Source organism: Zootoca vivipara, chromosome 1 (assembly GCF_965207765.1).
Source record: "Zootoca vivipara chromosome 1, rZooViv2.hap1.1, whole genome shotgun sequence".
Taxonomy (NCBI): Eukaryota; Metazoa; Chordata; class Lepidosauria; order Squamata; family Lacertidae; genus Zootoca; species Zootoca vivipara.
The window spans coordinates 71077820-71092487 of NC_142582.1; the positions used below are offsets into that span (position 1 = coordinate 71077820).

At 39.1% G+C, this 14668-nt stretch overlaps 1 protein-coding gene across 4 annotated transcripts in view; it reads left to right on the top strand.

The window, feature by feature from the left end:
- Nucleotides 1-14668, top strand: part of WT1 (WT1 transcription factor) — a 52260-nt gene that overhangs the window by 23213 nt on the left and 14379 nt on the right. For 2 of the 4 annotated variants that reach the window (XM_035122069.3, XM_035121989.3), the window contains exons 4-6: nt 2018-2095; nt 13116-13218; nt 14074-14224. In XM_035122069.3, coding sequence (XP_034977960.2) covers nt 2018-2095; nt 13116-13218; nt 14074-14224 — 332 coding nt within the window. The remainder of the gene's footprint in view (nt 1-2017; nt 2096-13115; nt 13219-14073; nt 14225-14668) is intronic. The other 2 variants (XM_035122153.3, XM_088653751.1) reach the window with 1 other exon arrangement.

A 14668-nucleotide genomic window follows, 5' to 3' on the forward strand; every position in this document is an offset into this window, starting at 1 on the left:
ATAATAGCAGTTTAGACACTCTCATGAATAATAGTATTCAGGGGTAATGACAAATGATATTACGCATACTTCGCAGCTGAAGTCATTTAACTTTATTTCTTTGCTTCTAAGGGTGTATATTAAAAGTGGTCCAGTGAAATCTGAAGAGAAAATGATATAAAAATATATATTTGAGTGAAATTAGTTCTAATTATATTTAGAAAGGTTTGGTGATTTATAGTGGGGTGTGTGTGTGTGTGTTTGTGTGTATCTATCTCTACTGCTATCTATCTGTATCTCAAAATTCACAGTGAATGGCCAGCACAGCAAGACTTTCCCCAGAATAATGTTTTCTGATAACAAAGAACACGGGCAAATGGATGCCTGATAGCAGAGCAGGGCTATGTGCAGGCTGCAAGAAAGTCTTGAGGTGCCTGATATGGCCCTGGGGCTTTATGTTGTCTTACCCCTGATGGAAGTATGAATGAGAATCATTGAAGGGAACTTCTTTTCCTTCATCAGGAAGGTTCCTTTAGCAACTTGTAAGAAAGTTGATCTTAGCTGTTTGTACATCAGTACTTTTCTCCTAAGAGCTCCAAGGAAATGGGAGCATTTCCATGAAATAATTAGCCCTCTGAAAGAACTATGCAGTAACAGGAGCACCAGCTGCGACTGTGGGTGCCCGGGGCCGTGGGTGCCCATGCAGCATGCATGACCCTAGATCCGAAATTTGTAGGTGCGCAGCCCCTCCGTGAGTAATTTTGTGGGTGCTTGGACACCCAGGGCCTCAGGGAGTTGGCACCTATGTGCAGTATTTGCTTGGATCACTACAGTACTAACCTGCTGTTATGAGGTGGAAGTGTCCAATGACAACCATGTAATTGGTCTTGCAGCTACAGTGTTTTAGTTCTCTTTTTTAAAAATAGAAACATTTACATACCACCTTTTGCACACATCAATGCTCAAAGAATAGTCACCAGATATTATATTAATAACATTAAGATGATGTTGTCTAAGAAAGTTTTAATAATAATAAAACTGAAACAATAAAAAGCATTTGTGTTCAAAAACTTCACAGCTTGTCCACACATGGTGGAGCCCAGTTTGAAGTTCAGGTTCTTATGGGTTTTTTTTTTTTTACTTGGAGTCAAGTTACTTTTTGAAGCAATATTAATCACCTATCCCTATAGCTGTTTCAGTTAATTAACTATTGCAGTCTTCATTGAAGAGTAAAAAAAATATAGGTGGAACTGAGCTAACAAGCCCCATCAGTGGAAGCCCTGCAGAAGGACTTCTGCTTGCCATTATAGGGCTTTCCTTCCTCTCCTCCTCCATACCCCCACACCCCTAAAAGTTGATGAGGAGGGATCCTGGAGAACCCCTAGAACATCACAGTCATAGCTGCCAAGTTATCCCTTTTTTTAAGGGATTTTCCCTTATGCTGAATAGGCTTCCTCGCGAGAAAAGGGAAAACTTGGCAGCTATGCATCACAGTGGGGAAGGAGAGGGGGGTTCAGATCAAAAGAGCATGATGCTGAATTCCACCCCAGCTCTCCCAAAGCAATAAATTGCTGTTATGGGTCTATAAATACTGTAATTTAATTGCATGTAATGTTTTTCTTCTTTGCAGAACTAATTTCGTTATATCATATTTTATGTACATTTAAAAAACACTATAAGGGAAGTATTCAACGAAGTGTTACTCTGAGTAGACCCACTAAAATTAATGACCTTAACTTGTTCATTAATTTCAGTGAGTCTATTCTAAATAAAGCTTAGTTGACTGCCACCCTGAAAGTAGTATGATATATACTCCTCTGATATTCTTCTCTTTTATTATTCTTTTCTTTCTTTTTAATTCAGCCTTACAGATAAGCACCATGTTGGCAAACCAATAAGTTACTTTAAACTGGTTTACCTTTATTTTTGAATTTTTTTTAAAAAAAGAAGAAAATAAGAATATTGCTTCTCAGTTAAAACAAATTGTTTGAACTGGATCACATAACTTTAGTTCTAACTTTAAATATTTTTATAACAGTGACAATTTATACCAAATGACCTCACAGCTTGAATGCATGACATGGAATCAAATGAACTTGGGATCTCAACTTAAGGGGTAAGGTTTATGTTTATGTTTTGTTTCTAAATCAATCTTATATTGCAGAATTATGAATTTTTTAAAATAAAACAACTTATCAAAATATTAAACTTCTTAAGCATGTGGATATTTGTCACTGACATCCTGGCTGTTTATGTTTTTGTGTGTTAGATTTTGAAATGCTCAATAAAACAAAAATTTTTCTTGAGCGTGTTAAGCAGTTAAATTGCACAAGAGAACAATATAATCTAATTTGTTATGAGCTAGAATATTTTATATAACACATTATAGACGTGGATTGCATTCATTTTATAACTGAAAAAAATATGGAGCAGTCATAAGCACTTCTGATAATCATGCTTTCACTTACACTGGTGTAATCTTGTAGATTTCCAGTGTCCACTGATGCACAGTGAAATCTTATTTATGTCTACTCAAAAGTAAGTCCCATTGAGTTCAGTTGAACTTACTCTCAGGTAAGAACATATATGACTGCAGCCTGATAGTCCCATAGATGCCTTGGCTGGACAGCATTCATTCATCGATGTGGATGGTGTTCTGGCCTACCAGTCTTTTTATTTTTGGGGTGATTTTCAGAACAGCGGCACTATTTTTCACCAGCATTTCTTAACAAAACCATACACCTTGAATAAATTTGCAGCTCTTTGGAATAACTCAATAAACGTCAAAACCTGTGCCTACTGCATCCAGCCTTCCCAAAACTGCAGGGCTGTGTCGGAGAGAGTTGGCGAGATGGAGAGTACCTAGGATGAGGGCCAGCATACAGAAAAATAAGATTTGGGCATAGTAACCACATAGAAAAGGCCAGGCTGACTATTGCCTAGTATAAACCCAAGCCTGACCAGGGATACCAGATGTTGGGGTCTGGGTGATGCCTGGGGTTGGGGAATTGAGTTCTCTGGGTTTGGAATGGACCCAAGTGCTAAAGTTCATCAGTTTGGAAAGGGTGTGGAGGCACGGTCCAATACAACAGGATTTTATTCACTTATGATACAGAACAGAGGGTGGACAGGTGGGGAAAACCTTGTTTGGCCCTTTAATTTTCTGTCAACTGGCCCCAAAGAGGGGAAACCCTAAGCCTGATCTAGAAGCTTTTACAGCTTTGCTAGGTCAGAAGAGACCAGTGGTCTGCTTGGACGGGCTGTGTCACTCTGGAGCCTGAGGCAGGACTGTGGGCCTGGAGATGGTCTGTGGCCTTGCTTGCTCACAAAAAGAGCAACAGAGCTCAGGTCAAAGCTACAGTGGCTCCCGGATCCAGCCACAGTGGCTCCTGACAGTAACAATGCCACAGCCCACGCTTTCCTTTTCTCCATCCCTTTCCACATGTCTTATTTTAATCTTCCTCTCCATTTCTTTATACTTTTTCCATCTCTCATGTCCTTTTATTACCTTGAATTCTCATAGATCTTACATCCTTTGCCTTTGCTTTTCCGCTGTCCCTCCCATTTTCCTTAGCTTCCTCCCTATGGACCAGACTGTTGTTCTCTCCCACCTGTAGGGAGTGGGCTCCAGTCTGGCCACTGCTTGCCCAGAAATTGTTTCCTGTTACCCTGGAAGCAGGAAGTCCTTCTTGAAGGAGCCGCATGCTACTAAAGATATTTGATGAGGCTGCAGGCAGGATATGGGGGCTGTTATGGACAGTGCGCTCCTTTCTTTCCTGAAGTTGGAACAGAGTGGGGAGATGAAGGTCATTATAAGTATAGCAATCAGAGGACAACTCATAGAACTTAATGTTGGCTAGCATGTTTTGGTGGAGTAGAACCTTTCGACTGTGTGAGTTATGGTGGTGTGTAGATTTGAAATCAACATTTGAGAGAAAATAAGAAAATGCATTTTCACAAATATATAAAAAAAGATTCACTATATTTTAAATAATTATAATTGCTTTATTTTCATTTATATGCAATTGCTTTTTTCTGGCAAGGTGTTTACTTGCATCTTCTGAGAGTAAAGCTGTAGTATTTTATTTTATTTTTTAAAAGATGGATCAGTAGTACCTCTGGTTACGAACTTAATTCGTTCCGGAGGTCCGTTCTTAACCTGAAACTGTTCTTAACCTGAAGTACCACTTTAGCTAATGGGGCCTCCCGCTGCTGCCGTGCCGCCGGCACATGATTTCTGTTCTCATGCTGAGGTAAAGTTCTTAACCCGAGGTTCTACTTCCAGGTTAGCAGAGTCTGTAACCCGAAGTGTTTGTAACCCAAGGTGTTTATAACCCAAGGTACCACTGTAATCGCTAATAGCTGGATTCTTCTGGTGTTAGCATGTTGAAAATAATTTTGGTTTGAAGAAGAGCAAATTTCCTTATTCTATCTTATAACAATATTTATTTGTGGACTGAAACCCCACAGTTCAAACAGCCTAGCTGCAACTGGAAGAGTTAGGCTCACTTAGTCTCATTGAGACCAACGTGCGTTAAGTGCACATTTCTCTGTTGGAATTCTTCCACTCCCTCTCATTTGAGGTTTTGAATAAGTTTTTCCTGACTATGCTTTGTGTATTTGTTGAAACCAATCCCTAACAGAAGGATGAAAAATTAGATCTGAGCATTCCCCATCCACACGTAATCAATTATTGTCAAGAGAATCTTTCAAAAAAAAAAAAAAAAGTGGGAAGGGAGACATAAAGATGAAGAAAAAGTAGCTGCTCATCCTGGTCTCCCCCCAAAAATCCAGCATGTGCAGACATAGTATGTACTTATTATACAGAAGCCCTGGAATGAGCTGAAAACTAAATAAGGATAGAGTGTAAGTAATGTGAGTTTGACATGACACTAAACAGAAATGGATTAACCTATAGTGCAAGAGATATCCTAACATGTCACTGGAAATCTTAACCAAAATGTATACTATCTAATTATGGGGAGGTAGCATTATTAGCTAACACTCTTATTCAGTGCTACTTGTTTCAAATGATTTAGCATTGCATATGCTAGCAATTAAAAAAACAACAACACTTTTTCTATTTCAACTCATTTTCTGTGTGTTGGACACCAGGAGTCCCCCCCCTTAAAAAAGAAAAGGAAATAAAATTGGGCCAGTAAGCAAATTTACAGTGAGAACAGTATGATGGAGCCCATTGTTTATGTTGCTATGGCAGCACTGAGAAAATGTGTCATTTATTATATGGAAACTGCTACATATAAAGTCACGCTAGGATGACTGAAAATCGAAACCTGTAGTTATCTCAGTGGTATGGTTGCAATCCGTTGCAAATAAACGGAAGCTAATGATGCTACTTATTCATCCTGGTAAGCTTATAAAAACAAATAAGCCCTACTCCTAGGATGTAGCAAACTGTTATATCCGCTCTTGCAGGGCTTGGTAACCCTGCAACCCTCCAGATGTTATTGAACCACAAATGCCATAATCCCTGATTATGCTGGGGCTGATTGGCTTGTTGGCTGGGGCTGATGGAAGCCCAACAACATATGGAAGACCACAGTTTCCCCATCTCTGCTGGATAGTTTGAGCACAGATGGGAATAATATTAACAGCACATACCTCCAACTGATTCTTAAGGATTCTTAAGCTACTTCCTTGGTGAATGTTATTGTATGACCCATGTAATGTGTTTGCAGACTTGCATGAGCCCCTGTCAGGCAAAAATGCAGGATAGAAATAAATAACAACAACAATAACAACAATGTACACTTGTATCCCATTCAGATATGGTACTTGTTACATTGCAAAAGAAAAAAGAAAAAAGTGCAGGATAAAATTCACATTAAATAGTAATGTAAAATGTAATGGTATCATGGTAATGAACTGAGGCCAATGTTTCCAGTGGTACTTTTGAGTCAAAGCTGCCAAGTTCTCCCTTTTTAAAAGGGAAATTCCATTATGCTGAATAGGCTTCCTCGCGAGAAAAGGGAAAACTTGGCAGCTATGACTTTTGACATCTGGCATGTAACTCACAGGAGAGAGAAATCAGAAAGAATAACCAGTTTCTCAACAATCCATCACATTACATGGTTTTGATTTTTTTTTTAAATCCCAATACAATACCCACGTCTGCCTCTTTTTTTGGAGACCATTTCAGACTTTTCTCTTTCATTGTCTGCAATTTCCTCTTTAGATATGAAGTTTTGTCTCTTCTAGAGAAAATATCCTGCAAAATGAAGAAGCATATAAACTTTGTCTGAGATCCAAGTAATTAAAGCAAGGAAGAGGTTACTCTTTAGGGATCTGAGTGGTGGTGGAGGAGGAAACCCCCTGGCTTAAACAGAAATATTGAAAGTAGAATGAAGACAATAAATGGCATTCTACGCATCCATAAGTGCAGACTTTTAGCAGTGATGCGACCTGGGTTGCTTAGGACAAAAAAGCAAAGAGAAGATGGAATCATGATGAACGATCTATGGTAAAGTCAATTTAAATGTTTTGGTATAGGCCAAGATTGTAGAATCTGTGGAAAATCAGAGCTAGACATAGCCTCATCGTTGGTAATATGAGCCAAAATAGTTATCTGTCTTCTTTGGCTGAGAGAGTTACAAAACACAGCGCCTTCAGTTTCAGTTGCCATGAACATAAGCTACTCTTCCTAAGATTTACATCTTTAAAATATATGGGCTGTTCATAAGGGATTCCCAGGAGTTTAGTATTTCAGATGTTTCCCTCCTTCTTGAAGAACTTAATGAATATTGGCATCCTTCTTTGCATTGAAATGTGTGGCTTCTATATATCTCTTCACAGATTATAGCCTTTATATACTTGCTGTCATTTCCCCACGTGATTCCTATGTGATTTCCTTCCCATACTATGCTGCAACAAATGATTGAAAAGGCTTTCCAAATCTGAGAAAACAGCTGCCATTGGGGTGTGATGCAACACAAAATGGTTCCATGGGTGTGGCACAACGCACAGTAGATACTGTGGAGGCGCAACCACATCAAAAAGAGCAGAAAAGGAGATGGGAACATAAAATGGTGTGGGCATATCACCCACCCAATGTCAGCAACCTCATTAATTAGTGGGAAAGGTACCCAAATCAGCCACTGCCACACTCGCTCAAAGAGAGGAGCTCTTTGCAACTCTCCTCTGTTCAAAACAAATGGGAAGGTGGGTGTCCAATCCTGGAATCCAGTGAAGTGTGGATATGTTTAATGGGGTGTGTTCAATGTAGAAGAGTCTGAGCCTGTGCAAACTGGAACTGGGCAGGAAGAGCTAACATGTTATCATGTATTTTTGAACCATAAACAACTTACCGAAGCCACACACACCCCCAACGCTATATCCCTGTCCGGCAACTGCGCTCCTCAGATTCAGCACTGCTGAGAGGATCACCTGCCCTAGAAGAAGTTCCACTTAGAAACTGGGCTTTTAGTGTTGCAGCTCCAGGTCTTTCGAATTAATTATGAGATAGGCGTTCAGTGTTTGCACCTACGGAAGATATTTCCCTGAGGTGTGATCCAATCATTTGTGAAAAATTAATTGTACATCTATAGAGTTTGCAGAAATGGTTTAAATTGTTTTTAGAATTTGGATTGATCTTACTTTTATTGTGTTGCACACTGCTTTGATGGTCTCAATCTGCGAAGAGGTTTATAAATTTGGTAAAACACTGTATATATATATTCTGAGACCTTTCACCATAAGAAGTACTAGCAGGCATGCTGGTGTCTGTGGGCACTGCATCGGTGACACTGAAATAGTAGCAAGTTCATGTACTCTGTTGTGAGTAAACCTTAAACACAGATCAAGTGATGTATATGACATTTGGTAAAACCACGCATGCACAAATGAGATGTGTTTTTCAGGACCCTAACCCTGCTGCTGAGACTGTGATGTCATAGAACCAGAGTTATAATGGACCCAAAGGATCATGCGGTCCAACTCCCTGCAATGCAGGAATCACAGCTATATTGAACTGTTTTTAATACTGATTCTTAAATTGTCCAAACCTACCCTGAGACCTGCTGGTGAAGGGTGGGTAATAAATTCTTTTTTTTATTAAAACAATACACTCCAAATATAATTAATTCACATGACCCTAAAATTAAATTGCAATTAAACCAAACCATTCATTTTGTGTTTGACAAAAATGCATTTAAAATTATGTTGATGACTTATTATTTATTAAGTGCATGATATTCTAGATACAATTAAAAACAAAAGCCAAGCCCTTGCCAGTGGTGAAACGGTCAATGAACAGCAGTGGGAGTAATAACAAAGAGCTACAGAAGGAAATGATATGTTATTGTAAAGGAGGTTCATCTACTGCTTCTTTTTCATAATTTATCTGCTAACCTACCACTTTAAGCAACCCTCTTTTATGCTACACACACACACACAAGTAGAAACTAGGATTCCCTGCTCTGTGAATAAGTTATTATATTTCTACTGCTGAGATTTCTAGTTTTTATAAATGCTGTGTGGGCAGAGCAGTTCTAACAAGGGACTAGCGAGGTGTCGAGTGGCAAATTTACTGCTGCCTCTCCAGTTGCCTCCTGCTGGCCAGGCAGAAAGGTTGTGAAAGCAGTAGTTTTTTGGGTTTTTTTGCTGTGTCAGCTCCAGGATGGCATATCGGAAGGAGACATGAATCTAGCAGATCCAAACCTCTGGTGCCCTCAGTCCCTGACCCCACTCATTCCCTGTTTGGCAGTTTTCTGCTGGATTCTGCCCACCCGGATGAAGCTCATACCTTTCACTGTGGCAGAACCTGCCTCCCCACCCGGCACCACTTCTCTCTGCTGGTGCCTGTGCCAGCCTACCCCTTCCCCAGCCTTCAAGTGGGGCTATGGATTTTCTCTTTTTTTAAAAAAACAACAACCCCCAAACAATATACAATATATATTTAAATAACTGTAGAGGTTCAAAGCCACATATTAATCATAAAGCGGAACACACAAGGGCTTATCAGCAATGTTTTACACTCTTTCCCAGGGATCAGCAACCTTTTTCAGCCGTGGGCCAGTCCACCATTCCTCAGACCATGTGGTGGGCCGGACTATATTTTGAAGGAAAAAAATGAACAAATTCCTATGCCCCACAAATAACGCGGAGATGCATTTTAAATAAAAGCACACATTCTACTCATGTAAAAACACCAGGCAGGCCCCACAAATAACCCAGAGATGCATTTTAAATAAAAGGACACATTCTACTCATGTAAAAACATGCTGATTCCCAGACCATCCGCGGGCCGGATTGAGAAGGCGATTGGGCCCCATCTGGCCCACGGGCCTGAGCTTGCCTACCCCTGCTCTTTCCAGATAGGTCATGCTGAAGTAACACATGTTCACAGATGTATACCGCCTTTTCTTTATCTTGATTTTACTGGAATGGGAATGCATGCAGTATCCTCTGTTCACAACAGGGCTTTCTCACCTCCTTCCTATCCCATCATAGCCTGGCATGGCTTTTGAAAAAAAGCTGGTCTTTAAAAAAGATCTTATTCAATCTAAGCCAAAAAAGGAAGAGGTGTATTAAATCTATACAACACTGCCAATCTTTGACAATTACTTTCTCCCATGGTAATGTAGTTTAAACACTAATGACCCAACTACATTTCCGTCATCTACTACTTTTTTTCCATGGTTATGGTGGTTCCACTTGCAAAAATAAAAGTTTTGGTTCTTTACTTCTTCAAATTGGTGACTTCCCAACATGATCAGCATGTTAAAAGGATTTCCAGAACACTGACTCCCAGCAAATGTCAAGTACCTGCCATCATAAAATTTTCTGGGAGCTGCCTGGTGCTGTTTCCAAACCTGAATATAATTCAAATTAGAACTCAAAAGGCAAAGACTGCAATAAGCAATAGGTGCGGATCAGGATATGCATGAGCAGAACCCCATTCCCAACTTCCCCTCCCCAGTAGAGCTGTTCTTTGGGCGTTGCATAGGTGGTTTTGCAACAAGATTGGATGGGGTGTTGGGGGATGAAGCAGAAAGGGGGAAATGGAGAAGCTAATTTAATAGGTACAATTAGCGGAGCTCACTGAAAGCAATGGGCTTAAGAGAACCTAACTCTGTTCTAGACTGTGGCACTGGCCTTGTTTGGGCAATGAGAATGCCTCAACAGAGTTTTATTTTTTCTTTAACAAATGTAAATAATCTTCACAATGCATCTGCATTATTACCAAAGAAACCAGCAGTGTATATTTTTCAGTGCTATGATGACAATTATTTTAAATAATCAGTCATATTGAACATCATTTCATTATTTTCCTAAATGAAAGTGGCATATTTCCCGTGCCTCACATTTTTGGCTGCTTCTCCATGCTAAAATCCTGATCTCTTTCTTGAACTGCTATTAAGTTATGGCTTAATGTGGTATCTGTTCTGTGTAATCTCCCCCCACTTCTCCCCAACTGTTTAAAAAACATCCAGGGTTGATGGTGATGAATCACTCAGTTTTCATATTTTATGCTGATCTTTGCTGACTTGCCTCTGGGTTCTCTAGAAAAAGCTTAGTACATCTTTATTAACCTGGGGCTCTGGTTTATCCATCTTATGAACAATGCCAGTGCAACAAAATAAAGGTTGTGGAAGGAAGTAATTCAAGGATTCCTACTTTTCAAATATCTTTTTATGATTTTTTAAAAACAAAGTTGTCATGATTCTTCAGAGCGGCTCTGTTTTTCATCACACATTTTATTATATAAGATATACATTTAAATAGCCTTGGACGTACTATATACTACTATTATGCTCAATCATTTTACATTTCTTCTGTCCCAAGGATCAAGGATTTCCTGGTTTTCTAAGCAGAGAAATATATAATGCTTGCTTAACATTTTTGGGGTATTTTTTGTTTCTCGGTTGTGAATGCATCTTTTTTTAGCACTTGAAATAAGGTGTTCAAACTGTTTGAATTGGCAGTTGTGTTTTATACTGCTCTAGGTTATTGTGGGCTATTGCAGTATAATCCAAGCTGTGGGTTGTATCAAAATAAGACATACTCTGAGTAGACCAATTGAAACCAATGGACTTAAATTTATTACATCAGTATCAACGGGTCTAATTTTGAGTAGGACTTAGTTGGCTACAGACTATTTATGCTGTTGCTGTTGCAAATATAGTATTCGTCTTTTATTGATTTTAATTATTAATTCAGTATTTTTAAAATAATGTCTTGCTTGTAAGCCACCCAGGAATTTTTTATTTAAGGGCAACTTTATAAATAACACTAAATAATAATAATAATAATAATAATAATAATAATAATAATATATCCACCCATACTTACGTAATGCACAAAGACACATGGATGTTCTTTTATTTAGGAACAGCAGTGGAAATTTTATTGAATAGGTACATACAGTACATCTTGGGGCCCTCCTGTGGTGCTATGATTTAGTGCATGTGGCTGTTAACCAAAAGGTTGGTGGTTTGAGCCCACCCAGGGACGGCTGTGGGCAGGATTCCTGCATTGCAGGGAGTTGCATTAGATGACCCTCAGGGTCCCTTCCAACTTTACAATTCTATGATCCTATAATATTCGTTTTTTCTAAAAGACTGACTGATGAGGATAAAAGCTACAGTTTCTTATTGCTCTGCAGGTTAGAGAATCCATTTTTAAAATTCATGCCCCTTTCCTTTTCCATGTTGTTTGTGCGGGTCATTATAATAGGATGTGATATTTGGAGAGAGTTCCTTGGATTATACCAGGGGCGGAGCACCTTAGGTCTGGGGGATGAATGGGACCTTTCAGCCCTCAGGACTCTATACAGGACATTCACCCACTGGCATGACCCTCAATATGGTATGCACCTGTCACTACATATGGCTGGAATGTCCCCTTGAACTGTGATAATACTTCTTGCTTGCCTGGATGGAGGATAGATAGTGGTGTGTGTGTGTGTGTGTGTGTGTCTAACCACATTCACTTTGACCGCTCCCACAACTGACATGCATTCCCCAGAAGTTTGCCCATAGGCAAGTAACCTAGCTTCAAGGAAAAGAAGAGTTCTGAGCACAAAATGGTTAACCCCCCCCCAAAAAAGGTCTCCACCTATGCCAGTAATTTCCATTCTGTGTGCTGTAACATAAGGAACAAACTACCTGAGGCTACAGTCCTTAAAACATACTTACTAGGGAGAAAGCCACAATGAAATGTACTTCTAAACAAGCATGCAAAGGATTGGCCTGCATATTTGCAGTCTTGCACAGTTACCTGGGAGTAAGTTCCATTGAATTTCAAGTTAGGAAGCACACTGAGATCAATGACTGATCAAGTCAAGGGATGGGTGTTGTGTAATTCTTAACTCTTACACGACTTAAAGATAATCTTTTCTCTTCAAGTGTAAGATTGAAATGGTTCTCCAGTTTCATTTTAGAATAAAAGTGTGTGTCTCAGCTATCAGAAGTTTGGTAAATACAGGCTTATATTTATAGAAAGTTAAATGTTGCAGGATGAAGTTCACTTATTTTTAGCCTTAAATTGAAAGTCCTAAATACTTCAAGGGAAATGTTTGGGTTGCATCCTTGCTGCACAGAGGGGGATCATTGATTTCTACAAGGTAATGATTTCCTTGTTTGTTGATTTTACTAAAGGTTAAGCTACAGTACATCTTCCAAGCTGATATGTGGGTTAAATAGTTAGGACTCTGATTTGTAATCCTATCCTGTGGCTGCACCACTGCTGTTCTTGTAAATGTCATCACTTTCTCAGTCCTATCTGGTTATATCTGAGTCATGAGGTGCTGACAAAAACCCACTGCACTTAATGTGAAACCTGAGGCATTTTGCTCATTCCAAAGATATTAGCAATAGCCAACTTGGCATTTAACTGATAAATAACTTGCACGTATCTACTGCATTAACTTTTGCTTCTCTGTGTTCCCCCACCCCTATCTGTACTATTTTTTCCCAGTAATCAAAATTTAAAGCTCTACTAGGCAAATCTTACGTTCTCACTTTGAAACCTATGTTTGAAACAGAATCACTAAGTTTCCATTACGTTTCCTTGGTCTATTTAGTTGTTTTTGGATTGAATTGAATGAAGGCATGTCTCTAATACTTCATCAACAGAGTATAGTTAATTTCCAACCTTTGGCCTCTCTTTATTTTCAGCCATGCAACAGGATATGAAAGTGATAACCATGCAGGCCCTATGTTATACAGCTGTGGGGCCCAGTATAGAATACACACCCATGGGGTCTTTAGAGGAATACAGGTAAGTATATTGCAGAAAATGTACAATTCTAAATGGATTTCCAGGCTGTCATTGGAAACTGCTGCTTTTAACTGGATCAGGCCAGTGGTCCCAGATGCCCATAGGGAGCTCACCAGCAGGACCTGAGCATGACAGGATTCTCTCCCTTCCTGTGGTTTCCAGAAACTGACATTCAGAATAATTACTGCATGGAGGCAGCCATCATGGCTAGTAGCCACTGATATACTTAACTCCATGAATTTGCCGAATCCCCTTTTAAAGCCATCTAAGTTGGTGGCCACCACTGCTTCCTGTGAGAGTGGGTTCCATACTTTTAACTATGTGCTGTGTGAAGAACTTTCTTTTGCCTGCCTTGAATTCTCCAACATTCAGCTTCATTGGAGGACCATGAGCTCTAGCTCTTTGAGAGGGAGAAAAACTTTTCTCTATATACTTTCTCTATGCCATGCATTATTATTTTTACACTCCTTTACAGGATCTTTTCTCCACTGTTCCACTGCATCAGTAATTAACTCAGTGAGAAACTATTGGCTGACTTAAAGAAAAAGAAACAACAGAAATCATTTTCATTAGAACAAGCTACAATATTCCTCTAAATGGAAAACTTCAAAGTGGCGTTGCACTTTCCTAAATATATTAACTGAAGGCCTGAAATTTTTATTTTTTTGCTAAGCAGTAATACGTTAAAGCTTGTTTTACAGGAAGAAAAATGATTAATAAACAAATCAAATAAATATTAATTACAATTGATATGTTTTGAGTTTAAGGTAGTATAATTGGAGCAGTTATTGCTTGCACTGCTTCCAGTTCTGAAAACTGGTCATATAATAACCCAAATTCTTAATGTCATTATAGGATGTGAGACGAGTACCTGGAGTAACTCCTATGATTGTTAGATCAGCAGGTGACACAAACGAGAAAAGACCTTTCATGTGTGAATACCCTGGCTGCAATAAACGATATTTCAAACTGTCTCATCTGCAGATGCATGGAAGAAAGCACACAGGTAAGTATTTTAATTGACTGCAAAATTGTTCCTAGTTAGATGTCTGATTCTGTGCTTTGGTGTTCACTGTGCTGGGAATTGAACCCATTCATATAAAATGGCTATTTACATACCAACAGCAAAAGCAAGTGCTGATTTGCACAAAATTCACATAGGTTTATAGGTAAGCAAATTTATATAAAATTCATATGATGTAAATAGAAATACAATATATAATAATAATAATAATAATAATAATAATAATAATAATAATAATTTATTATTTATACCCCGCCCATCTGGCCGGGTTCCCCCAGCCACTCTAGAAACACTATGACTAGGTGACCTTTGGGCTTTCTTACTGCTGATGGGGAACTTCAATGAAGTTTTTAATTAAGACTTGGAGTGGACCCTTCAAGTAGAAGACTCCTTCAGACAGTGGGATTACATCACCATGCTGTGTTC